At 45.1% G+C, this 24,848-nt stretch overlaps 1 protein-coding gene across 3 annotated transcripts; it reads right to left on the bottom strand.

The window, feature by feature from the left end:
- Window positions 1-1,955: 1,955 nt before the first annotated feature.
- ZFX (zinc finger protein X-linked) lies at window positions 1,956-23,967 on the bottom strand. Of its 3 annotated transcripts, none has more exons than XM_082783325.1 (8): window positions 23,878-23,967; window positions 16,877-16,965; window positions 15,851-16,417; window positions 8,192-8,341; window positions 7,851-7,994; window positions 7,624-7,758; window positions 4,929-5,069; window positions 1,956-3,459 (listed from the first exon to the last, which is right to left on the bottom strand). In XM_082783325.1, the coding sequence occupies exons 2-8, from the start codon at window positions 16,935-16,937 to the stop codon at window positions 2,273-2,275; spliced, it is 2,385 nt and encodes a 794-aa protein (XP_082639451.1). In that variant the 5' UTR covers window positions 16,938-16,965; window positions 23,878-23,967; the 3' UTR covers window positions 1,956-2,272. The 3 variants fall into 3 exon arrangements, with proteins under 3 accessions (XP_082639451.1, XP_082639452.1, XP_082639450.1); XM_082783326.1 differs by having other exon boundaries at window positions 23,933-23,956; XM_082783324.1 differs by lacking the exon at window positions 23,878-23,967 and adding an exon at window positions 22,670-23,085.
- Window positions 23,968-24,848: the final 881 nt, after the last annotated feature.

Here is a 24,848-nt window from a genome sequence, read left to right as displayed (position 1 = left end):
GCTTTAAAAAAAGAAAAAAAGAAAGAAAGAAAGAAAGAAAGCGTGGGTATGATTCCAGGCTACATAAGAGAAAGAAAACGTGTAAAGTTGTGTTCTTTGTCTTTCAGCTTATTTAAAAAAATAAAGTTAAAAATGGCTAAAAGTCCTCAGCAACGCTATGGGAATTAATGCAGATTTTGTACACTTTTCAGGTTTCCAGTTAGAAAATGCTTGGAAGGTTTTAAGGGGGAAGTCGAGTGCGGGTACTCGGCAAGACGCGCGTGGAGAAACCTCCACCGCGTCTGCACCAAGGCGTCTGCTTTGGCAAGCGGCGGGCAGCGGCCGCGTAGGAAATCCACTGGCTGCAGCGTGGGCTCCAGCGACGGCAGGGAGCAGCGCATCTCCGCGGGAGGGTCACTAGCGGGGCTGCGTGAGCCTGGGGGTACGGGCAAGCAGGCTTCGGAAGGAAAACCACTGCAGGGCAGAGCGGGGTAAGTGGCATGGCATCGGGCTCTCCCCAACGGGTGGAAGCGAACTGAACACAAGTATTTAAGCTTACAGCGAAACAGAAGGGCTGAGCAAACCGGTGCGGGGCTCAGAAACGAAACCAAATACAGAACGTTTGGAAGATGCACATCTGCGAGGAAACCTTTGTCCCTTTATGGCCCCAAACCTGCAATCATTACTGCAATTCCTGTTGGACAGGACAGCGTGGACGGTCACCTGCCTAGGCAGGAGAGAAAGCACCAGGACAGGCTCTGAGCCTTTTCCGTGAGGGAACTGCTGGTTACAAACCTATCCCCGTCTGACCGCCGGTTGGGTGGGTCCGAAAGCTGCAATCCACAGCCAACCAGTGGCTTCAGGGGGAACTGGAGACAGGGGAGCGGGGCCAGGTCCTACGAGCTGGCATGTACTTGTCTGAGGTTCTTTGCCCAAGAGTTGTCGTTAACGTACATGACTTCATGCTTTGTACATTTATTCTGCAATTAGCAAATGATACAGCACTACTTTATAATAGTCTTCAGGTGGCAAAATTGCATATAATAATTGTAATGTTCTGCCAGCTGTTTATAAACAGATTAAAAGAACTGGGTTAATTCTGGATACTGTACTAATTAATAAACAGCAGCTTAACACAGCTGCTAATGGCTCAGGAAAAACATTCAATTTAGAAACAGTTCTGTTACTACCATAAGGGTATGCTACTATCGTTACGGGTATCTACAGCGAAACATCTCTGCTCCTCATGAACGCACCTGCTCCATTCCACCCCCTCCGAAGCTCTCAGCATCAGTATCTAGTTTCCAAAATCGAGGCACCTCTTGGTCTCAAATTTTATTCTAAATCAACTCAGAATAAAAATGTGACTTGAACCACAAACTGTTCTTTTGAAGAAATACTAATATACATAAAACCATTACATCTGAGGTACGTTTACCGGCACGTACAGACAGTTGTGATCTATCAACTCTGCAAATGGAACGACAGTATTTTATGCTTCCAACATCAAGTAAATTGAAAAGAAAAACCAACTCATTTGTAACACACAAAACCTTTCAAAGACAAAGAAGCACAGAACAATAAACATATTTGAGCATACTTTTAAATTTGTCAAAGATAAAAAATGCCCCAAACCATTTTTTTTTTTTAATTTTTATCTTTGAAACCTGAATTAAAACGCAGAATAGTTTTCCGCAATAACGTTAGACGTGTAACTCCTTGAACGCAAAATAGTGAACTTGCCACAGTCTGTATAGTCAAAACAAGACAATTAGGTGGGCCCTAGTGACTTTATCTTCAGCATCACAATTCCCCATTTTATACACACCTCCGACAATTTTAGCAAGAGAAATTTAATATTTTTAAAATTCACGACAAAACTGCATTAACATGGACACTGTGAGTATCAACGAGGTCAGTAAGATAAATATATTTAAATAAACTATTATGGTTGAAAAATTCATTAAGAGACGGGGTTTACTTTATTAAATGCAACTTTATTGTTGCCATCTTTTCTTCATTTATTAAACAAACTGAATAGAATTCAGAACACGCTATTGAACAAAAGGTATAAAAGTCAACTAGAAGCAATAATCCTATTTTTATACAGCAACAAATCAAATGCACAGTATGCTTTTTTTGTTGTTTTTTTGTTTTGTTTTGTTTTGTTTGTTTGTTTGTTTTTTTGTGTGTGGGTGGGTGGGTGATCGCAGGTGATTGGCTTTAAAATAAGCTAACTGCCTGAAAGGCAAAATTCCTTTACAATTCCAGCCGTAAGTCTGTGAAAGAGACTTTAAGGCAGCCCAACATCTTTATGATGCCGCATAATGTGCTGGTTCTTCTCTGAAGGCCTTCGGAAACCTTTCTTGCAATACTCACACCGGTGAGGGTAGTCTTTTGTATGAATGGAAATAACATGCCGTTTGAAGCCTGAGGCGTCTGTAGTGCTATACTCACAGTACTCACATTGATAAACTTTCCTGCCACTGTGTGTTTTCATGTGTTTTTTCAGCTCGTTTTGTTGCCTAAAGCCCTTTCTACATCTCTTGCACCTGAATGGAAGATCCTTTGTGTGAACTGAGAGTATGTGGCGACTCAGAATAAACGGATCTGCAATCTTAAAGTCACAATGTCTGCATTGGTGCAATTTTTTACCCTTGTGAGCTGCCACGTGTTTTTTCAGTTCCGAAGGCCTATGAAAGCCTTTATCACACATATCACACTTATGAGGATAGTCTTTCGTGTGGACTGAAATTATGTGTCGTTTCAGATCACTCGAGTTTGAGCTCTTATGGTCACAATGCAAACACTGATGTGTTTTACTTTCTTGATGCATAAGCGTATGCTGCTGTAGCTCTTTGGTATCTGTAAAAGTCTGGAAACAAATATCGCACTTGGACGACGTTTCCTTACTGTGTTTAGTCTTTACGTGAGTTTTCAAGTTAGAAGAGTCGGCCGATCGGTATTCACAATATTGGCACTGGTACGGCTTTTCACCAGTGTGGATGCGCATGTGCTTCTTGAGCTCCGACGGGTGACGAAATCCCTTGCCGCACTCCACGCAAATGTGAGGAAAGTTCTTGCTGTGGACAGCTAAAAGGTGATGATTCAGTAATCCTTGTTCTGCTGTCTCATAGTCGCAGAATTTGCACTTGTGCATTTTATTAACTCCTTTGTCCCTGTGCACCATCTTGTGTGTAAATAAAGCTCCCGCGTGAGAGAAGCTTTTCCCACACTCATCGCGCTCAATAAGCTTTTCTGTTTTGTTGGTCAGCTTATGACTCTCCAAGTGGTTATGTAAACTTATTTTCTTATTCGTAGTGTAATCACAGTCTGTGCATCTGTATTTTTTCTTAGTAAGAAGGTGCTCCGGGTGGTTTTTCATGTGCCTTTTCAAGAAACCTCTAGACTTGAATTTTTTTCCACAAATCATGCAGGGGTAGACTGTCAATGGATGACCATCGGGGCCAATGATTATTGCTGGAAAACAAACAAACAAAAAAAAACATTTTCATCAATATTATACTTCAGTGAATTTTGTAACACTAACACTAAGCTGAATTGCTACATGAGATCAAGTCAGACACGCACACTACACTACATAATAACCTAGCTTGTCAGTGGCCTAGGTAGAAAAAATGAAGAGAATTAGTATTTTCATTTATGATTATTATCACCAGGAAAAAGAAAATACTGATTTTAGATGGAAACAACCAAAGCATCACCCAGCTGTTCTTCACCTCAAGTAATTCTACTTTGAACAATTCTGAGCTCACACATTAAATTCATGCAGAAAGCTACGCTAGCACAAAGAATGCTTGTTGAGTATTACATAGTAAGCGTACCGCATCACCATCTTTGCCTTTCCATGAATCTGCAGATCAAGTTTGATTTGGCAGTTTATTCACCTATCGCTGACTACAATTCACATGTCCCCAAACTAACACCTCCTCCTTGTGCCATCTGTCACAGTTACAATCTGAAGAGGTATCAAGCAGGCATCAATGAGAACACATTTCACACACAGACACCTCAAAGCCTTGGAACTTGTTTGCACTGATCCATCAGCCTGTTTTGTTTATCCTGAATTTGTCTAGGCATGGTAAAAAGCTCTCTTATCCAAAAATGTTTTAGGAGAACTGAGTAGGTAGCTGGAAACAGAAAAAGCAAACTTTAAAATTAAAATTTGCCAGGTTTACTAGTTCAGAGCTAGACAAAACAGAACTCCTACGGTTAAGTCATGATTTGGAAAGAAACTTCTAGTATAATTTAAAACAGGGCTATTAAAAAAAAAATCGTGTGTTTTCAACTTTATCAGACCAAATAAATCCTTCAGACCATAACACAGTAACAGCAGAAACCAAGTAATGCCAAAACAGCGTATCTGTGCTTATGGATGCAAGCAAGAACACTGGAGTGAACATCAGGACAATTTATTTCACGATTAAAAGGGCACAGAATTCACACTGGCTAATGTAAACATGTAACATTCAGCTTTTCCAGTCACTAGTTGAGCTGCTATAATGCAATATATTGTTCTGTGTAATTCAATAAAGACAAAAAGGTTTTTAGAAGTACTGTTACAGAGTGCTATTTTATCTGTCTAACCTTACCTTTAAAAAAGTTACCTTAACCAAACATTAAAATTAGTGTGGCAAGTCAAGTTTATCAGTTTTTAACCTTTTGCTATGACGCTGGGGTTTTTCTTGTCCCTTGACATAGTTTCCCTAAGAAGCGAACAGCAAAAAACAACCCTAAACCCACAATCCACACCAACTATATATATATATATTTTGAATTTTTACACACATCTATGATGTAGAAGTGTTGCCAACAAAGTAATCTGCAATTTATTATTTTTTTAAAGAAATTGCACACCCTCTCAGCACACCACATTTGTTTATGGGTAAGTACCTACATGAATGAGAACACAGACAGCCACTACTCACCTGTTTGATACTGCCTAGACTCAGGCCTCCTTTTCTTCTTTGGTTTTTGCTTAGCCAGTCTCCCAAGTCCAGCTGACTCATCTATGTGCAAAAGAGCACTTGCAGTGCCATTCCGACTTTCAATGCCATCACTATTATTACCTAACGAGATAAGTTAAAAAGTTACCCCCTGTCATCACAGTGGAGATTATCTGAGCAACAAACTCTAGAATGCTAATTAAAAAAATGATAAACAATTGCCTTGACATTTAATCAAACCATAACAACATATAGGATGAGTCGAAAAACCTGCCTTGTATGGAACTGATGATTTTGTTATCATTCCAAATAATTGGTATTACAAACCCCATAGCCTTGGCTTTGTAAAAGTAATTTACAGGAGTAGACAATTAATAGGAGTAAATGGCTTTCTATTTCACAAAGAGTTTAAGTGCAGCACTTTTTCCATTCCTTCGACTGGTAATTGTGCCCAAAGCGTTTAACATCAATAAACAAGAATGTCACAATATTTCTGGTGCCCGACGGTCTTCTCAGCCCTGAAATACATTCATGTGTGCTCTCATTCACTTCTGGGCATCTGAATTCACCTGACTGAAGCTCCTCACACACCAGATTTCAAAACAGGAGCCGTGACCAATGAGTTCTTCTGAGCAGCCCATAAACTTGCACACAAACACTATACACTACGTACTATTTGCACACCTAAAATTTTAACACAAATTATTTCCTCTGGCAACAAAGAACATGCTTGGTATTGTCTAACACAAAGAAGGAAACAATCTTTACCCCACAGAGCTCTGTGTTTAATACACAAATGGTATCACAGGACATAAAACAAACACAACAATTCCAAGTAAATATATGCATATACTTGGGAAGGTACTTACTGGCAATTAGTTTAACATTAGTGGTTTAAGAGCCTAAGTAAATGTTAACAACAAATGTTGTGGACAAGTATTTACTTGAATCAACAGAAGACAACAGCTCCTAGTCAAAGAAGAGCACACAAACGAGACAGAAGACTCAAGTGGAAGACAGCACGAGAAGCTCAATGGCTGTTCCCTTTGCAGAGTGCTGTGAATGAATATTCATGCTGGAATGTAAGGAGAGTCAGAGCCAGGAACAGACATGTGCAGAGCCTGGAGATTCTGACCTACGCGCTAGCTCAGGTGTTGAACAGTAAACATGGTGAGTGACACAAATGTTGAAAGCAAAAAGAAATTTCACATCTTACACGGAGCAGTTACAATTTGCAACAGATGCATGAAGAGTCCTTCCAAGTGTAACTCAGAACAGGCCTGAAACATTTTCTAATACTGGAATAAAACTGCAGAACTTGCTGGAATATAAAGCCCAGTGGTGGAACGGGGCTTTGCTACAATACAGCAACAAAACACATTCAACACTTAGGATCCCATTTGTTATCAGCCTTTAATACCTCTTGAAGCGGAGGAGAGTTCTGAGAAGTGCAAATAACAAACCTCTGCCAAACTTTTGCCATTATCATGCCCTCATTGCTTCATTATTTCTTCCATTCCCCACCATCCCTCCTGCTGCACGGAAGGTTGCTTACTTCTGATGATACGAGCACTCTGCTGTTTCCCACATTCTTACATTCCACTTGCGATTCCACCTCTTTGTTCTTAGTCGTCTGCTCCATTTTACCCTCCTTCTCCACAGTCACTGAACGTTCTGTCTACAGCTGTCCTCTTAATTTCATTTTGTGTTCCTACTCAGCCTGGCTTCTGTCCTTTCCCCTACACTGAAGCTCTGCTCACCTGTGTGTGGCCAAAGGTGAGGCTCTATCCAGCCCCTAAGCAACTCCTAACACGTGCTGTTCCTTGAGATCTTGCCCTCCCTTGACTTACATGTATGTCTATGATTTGAGACCCATGATGCATTCTCAGCACTTCCCTCTCCTTTGTTCACTGGCACCATTACCAAAATTCACATCGTACAGACACATACCCTGGGTTTTGTCCCCCACTCCACTATTTTTTCTGCTTCACTTACTCTGAGTGTGCTTAGAAGGAGGATGGCGGCAATACAGAAACCTTTCTAAGATGAGATTTTGCTCTACCAGCTTATGTAGGGTTTGGAAACCAGTTGGTGCACCAGTTGGTGCCCAGATACTAATGCTCACGAAAAACAGTTCCGCATGCTAGAAATATTCTCAAGGTTCTTCTATAATGTTGAGATCTATCCCTCCAGCTTATTTTTCATTAATTAGTTATTTCCATCAGTGAAATCTCACATGTATACGTTCCTCCTAGAAAACACTTAAATCAAGCTAGAGGCCAGCGTTGCTTTTCACTGTTACACTGAATCCTACATATTCCCATCTGCTTTTTTCTTTCCAAATAAAAATATTCAGCTCTATTCCCTAGCCAACTCTTTCTGTGTCCTGAAACTGTGAAGGACAAATGTACTTGAGATGCAATTTTTCAGCTGAATTCCTGTGTACTTCCCCTTCCACATCTTGACACTATGAAGGAAAATGCCTATTAAAATAGCAATAAAAAGAAGCCAGCTTTACAGCTTCTCCCCTCTTCTCTTCTTTAATTTTAAGGCTCATTATGCCAAGAAATCATTCTTAAACAAGAAGCACAAGCACAAAAAGCACTCTACCCTCCAAAAACAAAATCCAACATTTTGTTATGGTGTTGCCAGGAAGAATTCTTTGAATGTTACCTACCATAAGCTGCTGCCCATGCTATGGGCATGAAAGTTTTAATTTCGTTGTCATCAATTTGCTGCTCATGGGCCACTGCTGCATCCTCCTCTCCGACGATCACTTCCATATACACCTCATCAGCTATTTCCGCAACATCTAGGAAAAAAAGAAATCAGGAAAAAATTAGTAAGAACACTGCACTGCTGAAAGTGAAAATCCCCGTTCCCAAATGAAAGCCACCTACTTACTTAAATCTTCGTCTTCGTGCTGAGAATCATTTACAGTCATGTAAACCATTTTCTCCCTTGGAATACGAATACTGCTATTTTGATCAAGTAAGCCAACTGCGTGATCATTCTCTGGCTCACTCTCGACAACGTCTACCGTGCCCCCTAGTTAGGAAAACCAGAACAAAATATTTTAATACATTTTGTTCAAATTCTATTCTAAATTGCAAAAACCAAGAGGTTGCACGTCTTGAACGTTTAGACCCACAGCTTCTTACGGATGACTGGAGAGAAACCACTATCTCTGCTTTGGCAAGGTTTCAAGTATCAGGTTGGAGTATTCTAAAATGAGCACGTCTTACCTAAATCATCTTCTCCAGGATCTGCTTTGAATATATAGACCTTGATGACTTCTGGACAAATGCCATCCACTTTACAAGAGCCACTTTCTGACTCTGCCTCCATGGTAATTTCAGCAGAACCCTCGTGTTCTATCTTACCGGCATCATCCACTACAAAAACAAGTTATTACAATTACCCAGTCGTATACAGACAGACCCATGAAAGGCTTTATTACTTTATTACTCGAAGTTGGAAGCGGTTTGAAGTTACATTGTGATAAAGAACCTACCCATAAATACTTTTTTCATATCACTGACATGGCCAATAAACACATAAAACTCAAGCCGTATCTTCTAGTTAAGGGGGAAGTGCAGGAGTGCTGCAGTGATGTGACTAGAAGCACGAGCACCACACCAGGCAACACTAATAGGGAAACAGTGATCTGCAGCAAGATGGTGGTAGCAAGAAACAGCACGTTAGTACTTACTCTGCGGCATAATTTTACTTGTTCTCACTTTTAGGTGCTTTTCTCCTTCACATCTAACAAGTATCTGCTGTTGACCCCTGTCTCTAATGCAAGTGGTACTATTCTTGCCAGGCCAACCTGGTTCCTTGCAAGGTGGTGTTATTAATGCTTTTTCCTACCGACTAGAGGGGAAACCCAGATGAAAAACCTCCACCTCTTCTCATCCACTCACGGCTCCAAAGCGCTGCTGTGACGTTGCAGCCCTGGTGAACCTCCTCAATTAATTGCTCACAGCACCCTTCCCAACAGGGACGTGCACTGGATTTTACAGTGTAGCCCATACATTCTCCTGACCATCACCTCCAATTTTGTTCTCTTCCTCTCAGAAGCGCTCTGACACCCAGCTTCAGTTGGGAGTGCCGTAACTTGCCTGGGCCTCCCACAGAAGCGTGGCTAACAGCCAGGTTTCTAAGGAGCACATTTCTGATGTATAAGACACATTCTACGCAGGCACGTGCACACACACACACACACCATCTGATTTTACCAAGCCTGGGTTTTCAAGACAAAATACTAAATACGCACTGACTAAATCAATTCCAGTATTTCAAAACCTTTTCAGAATCTTCCGACTCCAAAAGCTCCAGAATTTTCTCACAGTGATGAGATTATTTACGAACTTGTAATGTGACACCACACTTTTGAAATCTGTCACTTGATTGTTCTTTCTTTGAGTTACTTTTGGAGGCTGGTGTGGCTCCATCAGAGCCACGTTTAACTTGGATTCATAACAGCAACGTGCCAAATTTATACTAAAGAGAAGTGTAAGAACTGTCCAGTAAGTACTGCAGCATTTTTGACTACCATGCCTAGCACATACAAAATTAATAACGCAGTATGCTCACTGTACTGGTACTCACAAAACTACCCTCATAACTACATCACAGCTTGTATAACTCAGTAACTCGGCAACTCTTCTATTTACGTGAGGATCTACCTAAAAATAAAATAAAATATGCAAGCTCAGAATATTATGACAATTGTTTTCCTGCCAGGAAGTCAATAAAGTAGCCTTTAAGTTAGATAAGCTAGCATGTGCTCTGTCTCGTGGCTGACACGCAACTGTACTTAAGTATCTTTTCTCAACGAGGCATCATTATTCACAAAGAAATATGAACGACATTAAATGAATTCATGAAGACTAAAATAAATTAGTCTCCCTCTCCTCACAAAAACGGCAGCAGAAGAAACTTGAATGTGCTTATTCCAAGTTCACGATCAATGGCCGCTGCACAGAATGTCTGAAGGAGTACAAGGAGTACAGGATTTTGTGGTGAGGGACAACGTAACATCCTGTAGCTGAACCCCAAAATATTTCAAAAGTAAAAGCCTCCAGATGTTATTTTGAGTCGCATTAACATAGCTCTACAGTACGCGTATTCAGTTGTTGAGCAGACTTTTATAAATTCTTTGGCACGGGCACGAAAGGCCAAATGTCACTGGAACAAAACGAAAACTTGCTCTGGTTCCTGCTCTAGGTGCGTGGAGTTGTTCTCCTTCAACTTGGCTGCTCCCAGCGTCACGCACGTGTACGTGGAAGGCTTTCAAATCAGCGCAGACTGACTTTACACTGCTGAAGCCAAAGGGGAAGTCTGCCGCCAAGTTCAACTGATGCTGGAACAGGCTCAAGGAAGGAAAATTACGGCTGAAGCAATTAAAGACAAAACAAACCTACCCACACCATATGAAGCGGGCTGGTTTCTTTCAACAAAAACCGAGTATGTATGGAAGTATCCATTGATAACATTCACACAACAGAAGAATTCCAGGTCTTAAAAATATGCTCCAGCCTTTGAAATAAGTTCTCCAGGATTCAAAGGCAACTTTTAAACAACACAATTTAAAAAATTCCTTATACAATTTCTGGTTTGTTTATCTCTGACTTCCCTCCATATCCAACTGTATTTTCAAAGTTAGTTTAAGTACTCTTTAACGGCACCATTCAACTATGATGAAATTGATTTGCAGGCCAACTTTCCTCATACAAAAGGGGAAAAAAATAAAGCCCTTAAAGGACTTGGAAAGGTAGTAGTATTTGCTCGGCATAGTAGCAAATAGGTAGCAGGAAGAAAAATGGTGTGGAAAGAAAAAGGAAGAACAGAGATAAGAAATGAGGCCAAAGAGAAGGGGTATCTATCACACAGAGCACCACTTCCATAGTGTTTTGTCCGATGGATATATGAGCATTTATCTACACTGATTCATTTATGCTCTGGCAGCATTTATGGAACTTGATTTCTATTTAACACTTTCCCTATGTTTCTGCCTTCTCCACGTATCTCATTCTCACGACCAGAGCAAATGATTCATAAGGAACCGACTGATCAGTGTTTGAAACTGCAACTCTGGTGACGTTCAAAGTTTTCATTCAAATTCACAGCCCATCGAGGGATCCCGCAGAAACCCATCTCACCCATGCACAACTGGCATTTTCTTAAATTCTTCCTCTTGGAAACTACAAAACACACACAAAAAAAACCACCCTGACCAACCTTCAAAGTACTAGCTTAGCTTATAAGAGGCCATTACTTTTCAAGTACTAGAAAAAAAAAATCAGACTAGCATTATTCCAATATATTTGTCTGCATAGAAAAGAACCAACCCTACGTAACCATTCCTAATGAGAAAGGACACTGCTTAGCATCCTGTTTTTGCTAAAGCAGCCTAAAAGCACGCTGTGTTCCCCAGGCAGACTTCTCGGTTATCTGCGATACAAACATTTCACTTGTACTTCACTCGATGGCAAAGAATTCCTGGTACACTACAGAAGTGATTTGTACTGACGGGTTATTTCTTTAATGGCCAAGTAGGTTTCCTAACCTGTGGGAAAACAGAAATCTGTTCTATTTTGATTTTAATGCCATTCCCATTAGAGAGGGAATGCCCCTCAGGGTAGCAATCAGTGGAGCATTTCCTCAGTGTTTAACACCCATCCTTCTCATTCTGCTCTCCCCAGACCACACAAGGGACTGCTCTGAGACCAGCTCATTCCCAGACCAAGGGAACTCTCCTCTCCCTCCCCTCTCAGGGTGACTGCCTGGGCAGTTTTGGCTGCACTAGCTGTTGGTGCCCTTCTGATGGTTGAGCAGAAGGCACAGCAACATGCTCTGCCTCACAGAAGGGAAAACGTGATTTCCTGCATCTTTAAGAACCTCCAGGGGAAAAGAGTGAGGTATTTACTTACGCTAAAAGAGCAAACAAAAGCATTTTGTTTTCCTGACTAAAAGTCTACTGTATGGCTGTAACAAAGGCATGAACATTATGGCTTTGCTGGTCAGATCCAATGCTTTCAACTTAATCATCTTATCCAAGGACGAGGACAGAGATGTTTCACCTAGACCTATGAAAAGACTATTATAATTATATCTCTTTGAGTAGCCCAGGTTTTGACTCCTGTAATGGAAAGTGTTAGTTCAGGTCCAACAAGGACAGGCAAGTCTAACTCAGTCACAGTAAGGATACGGACACGGCACATCCCCTGTGTCTGGGAACATCACATAACTTCCTAAAACTCCAGCTTGAACTTTGCCAGGCTACCCTTCCCTCTCTCCAGACTCCACTTATCAAACCTCCTCTGTGCCTCACTGTTTTCACTTCAATTAAACACAAAAACACCGGAGTACAACTTCTTTGTCTTATGCGACTCGTTCATGCCGGAGGGTACACCTCATTTTGCCAAACTGAAAAAAAAATCAGACAAGCAAAAATCTCAGTTTCCATCATGTGGCACTACTCCCCTTCATTAGCAAGTCCTGTTTTTTCCTGGTTTTGCTAAATATTAGCTAATCTCACCGTTACCATTTCACTTAGGAGAAATGATTTTATGAGCCTTAGGATTTGCTACCCAACATTTGGGAACAGTGTGAGCCAGAACGCAATTCATCATTTCCTGCCCAAAGGTTGTGGGCAATCCCCACCAACTGGCTTGTTATCGCTTACGTGAAAGAAGAGCCAATTTATCAAACCTCCTTCAAACCTTTTCAAGCTACTCATTAGTAGCAGTTTGCAGTCTCTGTTGAATGAACAAATGCCCGCCTCAGCCCTGCTCTAAGTGTCCCAAATCCACCACAGACCAAAAAAAAAAAGCTTGAGGGCAAAGACAAAGTATGCAAGAAAAAAGGAGAGTGTTTCAGATGACAAGCAATAATATAGCCTGAGCCAACAGTATCTTGAAAAAAAAAAAAAAGAAGCAAAGATATATAAATGTAGAAACTAAATTAAATCTGAACAGGAAAAGGAACATGAAACCACCGAGTGTCTTGAAGGCAAGTCCCAGAATGGAAGTCAAAGGGACGGTACTCACTGAAGAGACCAAACAGTGTGAAACCAGGGAGGCAGAAAGACAGTATTTAAGAAAGTAGGGATATATTAGTCATTTCAAAACAGGTATTTGCGGGATAAAACTACAGAAATGATCCTATTTGAAAAAAATCTGTGTAGGCTCCATACCTCAGGAACAAAAATGCAAACATGTAAAGAAAGCCAAAAGATAGGAAGAAGAGAGCAAGAAGGTTTCGCCTGCTTTCCACAGAAGCGTACAGGCTGAGAAACCCATGGCCACAGAAGGAATGTGAGGTGTGATGGCCCGCCTTCCACGCGACGAGATAGAAGATAAAGCATCCCGAAGAACAGAGTCTAAGCCCCAGACTGGGAAGCAGCTCCGCGTGGCTGCTGTAACAGCAGACAGAAGTACGCCCCGACATCCGCCCCAGCAGCCACAGGAGCTTTGCCAGGACCGAGCATGAGCGCACAGGTTAAGATGGAAAAATCAAACCCCGTGTTGATTTTCCTTCCTTTGAAAAACCACCTACTACCGAGGGCAACCCAACAACCGAGACAGGCAACAGGAAAGATCAATAAACACACGCACTGCTGATGCAAAAATAATGGAAATGAGTTTAGATGATCCTTTCCCCACAAGGAAGGGACTATTTGGGAAGTCTGCCTCTGCCTGACAGGAAGGCACCAGCCCCTGCCTTCGCAACCAGCAGAACTCGTTGCGCAGGCTGCACACACAGTAGGTGGCAACAGGGAACTTCCCTCTCCAACCAACTGCAGCACGCAATTTACCATTTTAAACACAAATAGCAAAGGCGCGCCTTTGGTAACAAAATGAACATTTCAAATGCTGGCTTGTCCAAGGCCCTGAATCTAGAGAAAACACTTCGCAAGACGATCAGGGGGAGTTTGATGCTAAAGGAGGTACCACACTGCAGCAATGCATGTGCAGGAGCGCGTGACTGAAAATGGAGACTCTCCCCACACAGCTGAACACTCACTTTCTCCTGTTTTCGGTCAGCTACCGCCTCCTGGCAGCGGCTACCACGTCTAAGAAGACCTCCTAGCTGGCTGGGCTTTTTAGGGATCATGCAAATGACAGCTTCAGTCCCCGTCCCTCTGCGAGAGGCTATGCTGGCAGTGGCTGAAGGGCATCGTATCTGCCCGGCCCTCTCCCTTAAATTTATGCAGGCCACAGGTTGCGAAGGGATCCTGCCACAGCAGCCTCCGTGCTGCAGGATGCTAACCTGCAGGGGGAGGGTGAGCAGAGAAGCAGCAGCAGCATTTTAAAGAGCTACAGTCAAGGATAAGGAACAGGTTAAGGAGCACCAGCAGAGCCCTTACACAGTCAGGTCCCAATTCCATGGGTGGATTATCCACTCCGTTGCCTAACTATGCTGCAGGTGCTTGCAGGTGTTTGGGCTGCTTTCATCTGACCTAAGTGGGGACCAGAATTAGAAAGTTACAGATGTACCAAGCTGCACAGAGAGCATTTATTAGTCTGGAGAAATATCACTTCAGGGAGCAGCACCCCCGAGCCCTCCTCTCTCTATGCCATCTCAGCACGTTCCTGCTGCTGAGTTTTACAGTATTTTGCGTTATCCATATTATCGTGTTATCCATATTTTGCATTATCCCATGTCATTGTTTTCCCAGATAATAGAGAATTAACTGTACCTCATATAAACTCAAAACATGGCTGCACAAGGTTACGCAAGGAACTCAAGAGATGATAAATTAAGAAATGCAGTGATCCTAGGTAAGGAGAAGCAACATTAAAATCCATAAGCACGGAATATAAAATTAAAACAAATTATCATACATTTCAAAAGAAGCGTCCAAAGCAAAAGAAAAACATGGGGAAAAAACAGGTAACTGAGGCAGAGCATAAAGTATGGCTCATCAATGGAGTCATTTAATGCTAGACAAAACTGAAGTGTCTGAAATGGCAATTAAACAAATCAGACTAACAAAGCTTTTCTATTTCTATGACAAACAAACGTTCAGCAGTGACACTCTGATGTTCCCAGGTGCTGCACCGAGTCAACATTACAATAGGTAACATACTTCAAATATGTAACACACTTAGAATAAGCTCCACTTCACACTAATGGATATCCTCAGTGGAAAAAGGATTGATAATATGCTGTGTTTTTTCCCCACCCTCCCTCTACTTTAAGCCTTCTGAAATAGGATTCAAATGGATTGTGCCACTGTTTCTAGGGAAGACGAAAATATTCACAATTGCTTCTCAGCTACGAGCAGCATCAGCTACTCTTTTTATTAGCAGCATACCTCTGTCCTTTACTTAATCAAGAAAAGAAGACATCTTAAAAAACAATAGAGAAAAATATACTGTTGTCTGTATTTATGCAGGGCGCGAAGGGGAGAGCCTTCACAAAATAACAAGACAAAGACAACGAATTGTCGTTTAGGCCTCCAAAAAAACAATTTTTGGACTCCCTTTTCCATGAAGTAAGCGTTTGGTTTTCTTAATGGCTTGGCAGTAATTTTAGTAACCTGCATATAAATGCATTTTCATACAACGTCACATTTATTTTCTTTCACTTCTTAGTAAGTATATGGCGTTCACTTTACTGGAATCCTGCTCTGTTATTTATACGCCGCAAAATGCTACAGAAATACCTTATAATCAGACATGCATTTGCCAGTAGTTCTCTCCATTAGCTTCACCAGAATTTTCAGCTGGTACATGTTCCTAAAGATACCCCCATCTGAGTACATTTGGGAGACTGGCACTTCAGTAAATATAGGAAGCCTGGTTCTGGTTCTGTTGTAAGCCTTCGCCCGGATATTTCAAGCATCACCCAAACCCGTATTGTAAGAACTCTGATGGCTTTACCCAGACACTTACAAGAAATCATCAGGTAATCTTCACAGTTGCCCTTCTCGTCTTGGTGTTCCACAGGGATCCCATTGGCATCAATCACTGCTTCTGATGCACAGTCTGCCACCAAGACTTCTTCAGAAACAACATCTGTTCCCAGAGTATCGGTGACAATATCTGTTTCTTCCACATTATCATGAACTACATGTTCTACGTGTCCAACTTCAGGTACATGCATTGACTCGCTCGTCAGTACATGTTCTGGTATTGACATTGCTTCTGCTGTTATGTCAGAAGCTAGGACATCATCTGGGACAGTGCAATGAGCCAAAGAGACCTCTTCAGCTACGTCTGTGTCCAGCACTTGTTCAGGAATAATGACAGTTTCAGATACGTCTGGCTCCTCCATAATATCTGGGCACTGAACATCCTCGATAACAACATCCTCAATGACATCTTGGATTACTACAGAATCTGGATCATCAGGAACAAAATTATGCACGGTTATATCTGAGTCGACTACATCTGAAACAAATACTGTTTCCTGTACTTCCACAACAATCTGATCTCCGTCCATATGTGCTGCATCAGCTCCTGAAAAACATAATCAAAACAACGTTTAAATTGTAGAACTAACTCACGTGAAGTGGTTAATATTGAAATTACGTCTATTTTACTTCAACTTTTACACTATGCAGCCGTTTAGCAAAGCCATCGTAAGATTGGCTTAATTACAAGCAATTAAGACAGGCAGATAAACAGGAGCTGATAAAGCACGTTGTCAGTAGATACTGACATAACTAAGATGAACAACATAGCGAACAAAAGGCTACCAATTTTTAGGATCTCCCCCGATATCCAAACAACTTTTACTTCACAGAACGGTAGCTGATTTGTATTGCTCTGAGTACTGAAAACAGCTGGAAATCTGAGGTGACTACTCTCTACAAAAAGCATCGCTGTAGCATAGCACCTTGAAACAAAGGCAACATAAACAACAGTCCACAGCATCTCATGTGTACAGTCTTATCTACATATTATCTCCTGACAGACCTGTTGGATCAAAAAACGCATTTGGCTCATGTGGCTGCAATTCAAGCCCATCTTCATCCATGGCCTTTAACTCTCATCAGTCACAGTGTCTGTAGAAGGTAAAGAAGAAAGGTTATTTAACTTACAAGTATTATGCAGAGAAGGTTGCCTCTGCCCTCACAATACTCATTGTAGGAAAAGCTGGAATTTGGGGCATATGGAGGTGAACAGAGGACACCTCTTGACTTGAAGATGGCCCAGAAATCACTCAGAGTAAACCCATTTGGGATTCGAGAAATACTATTCCAAACCACCAAACACCCATGGCGAAGTATGAGAAGCGTAACCTCTGACTATCCCAGGCCACTTGTCAAAACACCAGAAATACAGAAAGCACAGAAAAAGCTGATAAAGGGATATGGAAATGTGATTTCCTCACAAAGAAAAAAATAAATAATAAAAAAAAAAGACAAAGTCCAGGCAAGTTCACACTCAAGTCTTTTTGGATGGCAGGGGATACAGTGTTCTCAAACCAACAAAGCCTGAGAAGGTTAAGCTAAGGGCAGGCAGCTAGCAACCTGAAACACACATCACTTTTGATGCCCCTCTGCTCATCAACTCGGACAGTCAGGAGGAAGTTACTCCTATGCCACCTGAGGGACTGAAATCCTCAGTGCAAACTGGTTCCAGAATATAACACCACAGGTTTTCAAATCTCATGACTGTGAATATATAAAAAACACCAACCTAAAGACAAAGTACCTATTTGTTTTTATACTTGAAATATTCTCCAATTACCAAATCGTCAAAAGTTCTACCAAGTTTCTATGGACAGAATGCCAACTTTTCTTCAAAGCATGCAGGCTTTCAGTCGTCTCAACAGAAGAACCAAACGATACTACAAAGTCAAAATACCAAGTAGGCCTGAAACCCCAATCTAGATCTTGCTGTTTGTGTAAAAATATTATCATTAGGATAAGGCAAACCCACTTGGGTACAATGGGATCTAAGGTGGACTTGGACTAGTCCCTTGTGCTAAGGACAACGAGCTATATTGAGTGCTGAACCAGCCAGAGGCAACAGGAGCACGCTGCTCAACGCTTCTGCCCGAGTCTCCATACAAGCGGACGATGCAGATTTCAGCGGTTCTCCTTCCTCCGACCATTTCTCAGTGACAGAAATCTCCCCATGTCTTTGATGCCTTCATAAAAGGCCTAGAAAAAAAGGTTAAGATTCTGGCCAAGGCTTCCACAGGAATCATACCCTGTCCAAAACTGTGCCAACTGACATCCGCATTGTGTTTTCAGGGGGATCACTGCTACATACAACACAGAAACTACTCCAAAGCGCACAACTGTCACCTGTAGCAAGTATTTTCTAGACTTCACCATTCTTCTAGCTCAACTTCTCAAAAGGTGACCACAAAATATAGCCAGATATCAAACTACCGGAAAAACAGCCACAGGACAGTAATTTTCCAAGGATTTCCGCATTTGTGTGGCGTTCAGTTGGAAGGGCCCAGGGGTGCTACCAGGTCGCTGTGGTGTGCAGCTGGACATAAATCACCTTGCCATTATTCTGGATGTCAACCTTTTCTGTCAGAGGCGCTCGCTATTATGAACAGGAGTATCTATGCCTTTTTTTTTAAGGATTAAGAGCAGAAAATAAGCATTTCTTAGCCTGAGATATAAGATATAGCTTGACTGATGGCGATCAACTTCTGCCAGGCCAGAGAAACAAGAACAGAGTACGAAGGATGAATACAGTCATTTAAGCAGGAATTATTCATGCCCAACTTTGTTTACTTCTATCTGCTCAGCAGACGCCTTGTCAACCATTACAAATTTCTGTTCTAATCACGTTGTCTCTTGAGTTGTTTTCAGTGTTTAGCTTTCCTGTTACTCCAACTCCTCGCATCCCTGTACCTGCACGACATTCATTACCTTCTCACCCACTCGTTTAACCTTTCCAGCTCACAGCTACAGAACTCTCTCATCATTTACATAACACCGTGCTACTCCAAAATGTGCAGTGAAGATTACACCAGCGTTTCACAGATTTTTTGGGAGAGACCGGGAGGCCTGACTGTGTGGAAACGCACTGCCCCTCTCCTCAGGCACAGATCAGAAGCTAGCGTTCGCTGCCCAGGTTCCTGGGAAAAGCCAGGACGCTGTTTCTGCCTGTGCTTTTGAGGACTGCATTATCACACGTGTTGGCCCCTGATCAGCTGGAACCCAACCAGCTTGAAGTGTCAGTTCACCACGAGCCACCGGGGGAACTGGCATTCGTTTTCTCTGTTTCCTGCTTTCATCACCCACCTGACCAGCACGCCACCACAAATTCCTACTTCTTATGATTCATGCGTGCACTTTCTCTACCCTAACCTCTCTCCAAATTCCTCACTCTCCCTATTACTGAGGCTCTCCCTCGTCTTCTTTTTGTCTCTCTCTTCCTCCGTGAGACCTGGAGGCTGCCGCCACTACGTCCCAGCTTCCAGCAGGAGCCCGCTGACACCATTTCTTCACTGCTGCCCGGATTCCAGGCGCCAGCTGCTGCAACCAGCAAGTCTGTGGTGCTCGTGGTGGTGCCACTTCATTAAGACACTGCCACCAGCACAGACAGCCCAGCAGACCTTCAACTGCGTGTTCTGCATACCAGCGTGGTCTCTTCTGTATTAGCCAGCTCTTTTCACCTACAGGGGCATAATGTTATGCAAAGCCAAGGCTCGTGCTCTACGAAAAATGACTGGAGAAGCTTCCCAGGCAAGTGAGTTTTCAAGACTGAGTCTTTAAAAGGCGACGAATTTATGCTCTGGTACTTGTTCAAAAGAAGGAAAAAAAAATCTGAATGAGTTTCTTCCTAAATAATGTTTCTCATAGTGAACTTTTGTACCCCGTTCCAGCCAAAAAAAATCTCATACACAAAGCCCTACACATGTGCAGCGCCGTAAAACTGCTCCACCAGGGCACAGACCCCCTCCCTCATGCAGCAATGTAATTAGGGAAGAAGACCAAAAGAGGCAGGCACTTAAAACACAATATAAGTAAACCATTTACATTGATAAAGGTGCCCAAATCAAAATCTGCAGCCTAAAAAAGCATTAGGGCATTTTTCTGTGGATGGAGAAAAATAATCTCTAAACATTTCCTGAAAGCATTTCAGGGTTTGAACTTTCTAAGCAGCAGATGAGAAAACACTGCATCTCTTCCTGCTTGCTCTTCTGATCAGTGGACCAGCACAGCGGCCCCAGATTCAGCCACACAAAGGAAGTTATGCCCAGTGGCTCTGCACCAGCCGGCAGCTCTGCAACGAAGCCACTCTTCTGCGACGCAAGAAACACCAAAGCTTCTCACAAAACATCTTTGTGATAGCTGTCGTGATAACCTTGTGATACCACAGAGCCTAAGAAGCAATAGCAGCAGTTCGCCTTCCTGCAAGACTTGAAGAAGGGCAGAACCTCCCCTCGGTTCTTCCAAAATGTTCCAGTGGGCACTTACCTCAGGAGCCGGTTCTGGCAGTGAAGCAATTTCCAGTTCTCGTTTGGGAACCAAAACTCTTGAAGAGGAGCAGGTGCCCAGAAGGACTACATTTATTCCTTTCTCAATGGCCAAACCTACACAGCTCTTTGTTTGAATCGCTGCAATTGGGGAACTGCTCCTCTAACTACCACTAGAATGGGAAAAGCCCAGGCACCTGTCCCCTCAGTTTCTTATCTCTGCAAAGACCTAAACACCTACATCTTTTACTTGGCTTGGGTCTGTCAGCTTCACGTGGATTTAAAATTAATACAACCCTGAAACACACCCAATGCAATTGGCAAAGGTAGCTCTTACAAATTGATTCTTATGTATTTATTCAGGGACTTGGCTGGTTGTGATTTCATGAATGTCAAAGCAATATTTTAAGTGGAAGGACAAATACATATATATATTTTTATATATATATATATATATATATATATGTACGTATTTGTGGAAGAAACAGTATTAAGCCATTAGGAATAACAGAGCAACCTCCCAAAATAAAATAGGGTATTTTCCATAAATCTGATCTTGAGTATAATCAGTCAAGAAAAGCAATGCAGACATTGGAAACGGTCTTGCCACACAAATATCCTTGACTTACTAGGCCTGGCAAGGTAATCAAGATGAAATGAGAAGAAACGGATGAGCATTTTAAAGAGAGAGCAACTTTAAAAATAGTTACTTAAGAGAAAGATCTTTAATACGCCACAGAAATGATCACTTTTTTCTGCTTTCTCACAAAAAAAGGGGGAAAAATGAAATGAAAAGAGGGGAAACCTCAGAAAAGCCATGCTTTTGATAAAGAAATATACTCCCCCTGCCTAAAGAAAGAACGGTGTGTGTGTTTGTTTGCAAACAGAGGCACAAAACAAAAGCAGCGTAAAACAAAAACAGTGAAATTTCCCATTTTCGCCCAGCGGCCCCAGCCCCTACCTCCACTAAAAGCACCGAAGAGCAGGGCCGCGGCCGAGCCCCCCGTCATGCCTTGCTGCACCACAGCGAGCACTGCAGCACGCCTCCTACGTCCCCGAGCGGGCTGGAGCCTCGAGCGAGCCGAAGCTTTGTGGCGGCTGCCAGCGAGGCTGCTGCGGGTTCAGCCCACACCAGGGCTGCAGTGTCACAACTCCCCCTGCGTGACCCACTTCTGGGCACACGCTGTTCCCGGTCACACGCACGTGCAAGGTTAAAAATCGTCCTCCTGCAGCGCCCGGCCCTCGTCTTGGAGGCGACCCCCAGCACCACCGGGCGAACGGGTTGGAAGAATAAAAACCAGGTTACAAAGGCGAGGGTGCAATCAGAGAGCCGTTTATTTCTGTACTGCGCGGTGGCAGGAGGCGCAAGCGCTGCTGCCGGGGGGTTTCACTGCGATTTGGGGGAAAGCGGTGAAAAATGAAAAATACCAAGTCTTTTTGTTTGTTTGTTTGTTTTTTGTGTGTGTGTGTGTTTTTTTTTTTTTTTTTTTCCTCTCTCTTTGTTGTAGTTCAGTGCCGTGGGCATTCGTGGAAACTGGTTAGAGAAACAAATAAATAAATAATAATAATAATTAAAAAAAAAAAAAAGAAAAAAGGAAAGAGAAGAGGCCTCCTCTCGGGGTGTCTCGCAGAGCTGTCGGGCTGCTGCTGGGTGGCGCCTGAGCTGCGGCCGGGCAGCAGCGGGGCGAGGGCGCAGCCCCCGTGTGGGGCCGGGGGGCGGCGGGCACCCGGGGGGTGCTCCTGAGGCGGCTCCTCAGGGGCCGGGGGCCGCCCGCCTGCCCCCCTCGCTGCCTGCCGCCCTCCCTGCCGCCCTCCCCCGGCTCCCGGAGCAGCCCCGGGGCCGGCCGGCAGCGAGGAGGCGGCGGCGGAGGCCCCGTGTCCGCGCAGCCGGCGGCAGAGCGGGGCCAGGGGCTCCCCCCTCCGGCCCGGCCCGGCCTGCGCCAGGCGCGGGCTGCGGGCGCGATTAATTCAAGATGGCGCCCGGCGCCCTCCGCCTCCCCCCCCCCGCGCGGCCGCCATTTTGTCTCCTCCTCCAGCCGCTCTCCGAGCCCCCCGCGGCCGGGCCCGGGCCCCGCCGCCCGCCTCGCCCGCCTCCCCCCGGCCCCGCCGCCGCCCCCCCCCCGCCGCCGCCGCCGCCCCCCCCCGCTCCCGGCGCCCGGCGCCCGGCGCTGGGCGGCCGGGCCCCTGCGGCCCGCCCGGTCGGCGCAGCCCCGTCGCGGCCTAGCTGCGGCCTCCTCGGGGCCTGCGCCGCGGCCTGCTGCGGGCAGGGGGAGGCCCGGGCCGGGCCGGGCGGCGGGGCCGCGCCGCGGGCTGCTTACCGTGCGGGTGGCGGGCGGCGGCGCGGGGCGCGGCGCGGCCTCTGTCGGCGCGGCGGGGCCGAGCGCGGCGGCGGCGGCGGCAGCAGCGGCGGCGGCGGCGGCTGCGGCGGGGCGGGCGGGCGGGAGGGGAGGGAGGGGCCGAGCTCGGAGCTGAGTGGAAGCGGCCAAGCTCCCCGGGCCGGGCCGGGCCCGCCGTCAGCACGTCACGTCACTGCCCGAGAGAGAGACCCAGGAAAAGGAAGGCGGCGGCGGCGGGAGGCAGGCGGGCGGGCAGGCGGCAGGCAGGGCAGGGAGCCAGCCGCACGCCGCCGCCTCGCCGCGGCCGCCCGCCGGGGACGGGGCCGCCGGGCGGGCCGGGGGCCTCGGCCGGGCGAGGCGCGGGGGGGGCGGCGAGGCGAGGCCGGGCCGGGCCGGCACAGGACAGGACAGGACAGGACAGGACGGGCGGCCCCGCTCCGCTCCGCGCCCCGCGGCTCCTCCCGACGCCGCCGCGGCGAGCCCCGAGCCCCCCGAGCCCAGCCGCGGCCCCCGGCACCCCGCCGCCCGCCCTCCGGCCCGGCACGGCCCGGCCCCTCCATGGCGGGCCTCCCGCGGCCGGCAGGCCCCGGCCCGGCCCGGCGCTGTGGTGCGGGCCCGAGGGCTGCGGGTGCCCGGCGAGAAGCCGCGGGGGGGACGGGGCCGCGGGCACGGGGGCGAGGGGCACGGGGCGAGCCCCAGGGCCTGCAGGCCGCCGCTCCCCCAGGCAGCACCGCCACCATTAACTACAGCAACAACATAACTGCAACAACAGCAACAGCGGGGCCGGGCGGGTAACAGCAGCCCCAGTCCCAGCCCCAGCCCCAGCCCCAGGTTTGCGGCTCGCAGCAGCGGCTCCCGCACGCCTGGCGGGGCCGGCGCTGCCCCCCAGGGCCGCTGGCGCTTATGTAAGAGGCCGCCATGGCGCCCCGGCCCGCCCGGCGCCGCTCCCGCCGAGCAAACAAACAAAAAAAAAAGCGAATAAAATAAAGGGGGGGAGGTCTGCTCGCATAGACTGCACAGAACTGGGGAGAAGGAGGTACTGGCACATCCAGCGCGCTTGGCTGGCAGTGCCTCCTGCTCCTCGCCCCAAAACTTAACCCCATTTCCTTTATTTTTTTTTAAAGAAAATAATCACTGTTGACCCACAAAAGATGCAACCTAAAGCATTGAAGACACCAGAAATCACATACCATGAGCAACCTCATGGCGATGAGTAGGTACATCCAACACGGTTGGACTTCTCACCTAGTTGTGGGGTCAGGGCTCGAGGGGACTGCTTCTCGTTCTGTGTTAGCCACTTAAGTAAACTGGAAGTAAACGGACTGTTGCACTTATCAACGCAGGCCAATGTCACTTATCTGGCCCTGAACAGCACCCGTGCAGTGTTTATGCTGAGAATGAGCCTTGGGGTTCAGTTTTGACTCAGCTGCAATTTTACACACTAGTTTCCCATCTTAACACACAAGTTTTAAAAAGTAATTTGGTCGATTCTTGTGAAACACTTATAGTTTATTTTGGTGTACTATACGATAAACATGTACCCTGAACTGTGCAAATTTTGACCATGATACTTCAAAAGTTAATCTATTTTATTTCATTTTATGAAGGTCGTAGTTAAACTACTGTAGAATCAGCCCAAGTTGTACTGCAGGAGAGGTTCCTAAAATATTTACCTTAAAAACAGTTATTAATCTTGACCATAACTATGATACTACTATAAAAGAAGTTAACATTCTTGTTAGAATGGAAGAAGCCAAAGGAACAAGAGCAGAAAAATATCTTAATTCATAATCAACAGCAAGGTAGATCTCATATAGAAAAGTGAAAAAAATATGTTCAAAGTGTTGTTTTTACTTAAGCATTGGTAAGTTCCTTGGCTGGAACATGCCTCTGATCATTCATATTATGTAATGCTTTCACAGGAGCTAGGCCACTGAAGTGGTTACAGGACTGGAGCATCTGATACATGAGGAAGGACAAAGAGCTGAGGCTGCTCAGAAGGAATGGCTGGAGAAAAGGAGACTCAGGGGGATGTTACGCTTATATATAAGCCCTGATGAGGGGAGTAAAGACGAGGGAGCCAGTCACTACTCGGTAGCATTCAGTGACACGAGGAGAGTCAGTGGCACAAATTGAAATACTGGAAATTTGATTTAAGCAT

The sequence above is a fragment of the Aythya marila genome (assembly GCF_965140915.1).
Source record: "Aythya marila genome assembly, chromosome: 1".
NCBI classification, from domain to species: Eukaryota; Metazoa; Chordata; class Aves; order Anseriformes; family Anatidae; genus Aythya; species Aythya marila.
The sequence above is the reverse complement of the archived record's forward strand: the minus strand, read 5'-3'. Positions and strand labels throughout refer to the sequence as shown.

Bases quoted from the DNA above. Each gene is read 5' to 3' on its own strand.
- ZFX (XM_082783325.1), bottom strand. From the start codon at position 16,937: ATGGATGAAGATGGGCTTGAATTGCAGCCACATGAGCCAAATGCGTTT. The intron at 8,342-15,850 runs GTAAGTGTCTGG...TTGTTTTTGTAG, and splicing joins AGATTACCTGATGATTTCTT to TGGATGATGCCGGTAAGATA. The intron at 5,070-7,623 runs GTAGGTAACATT...TTATCTCGTTAG, and splicing joins AGCATGGGCAGCAGCTTATG to GTAATAATAGTGATGGCATT.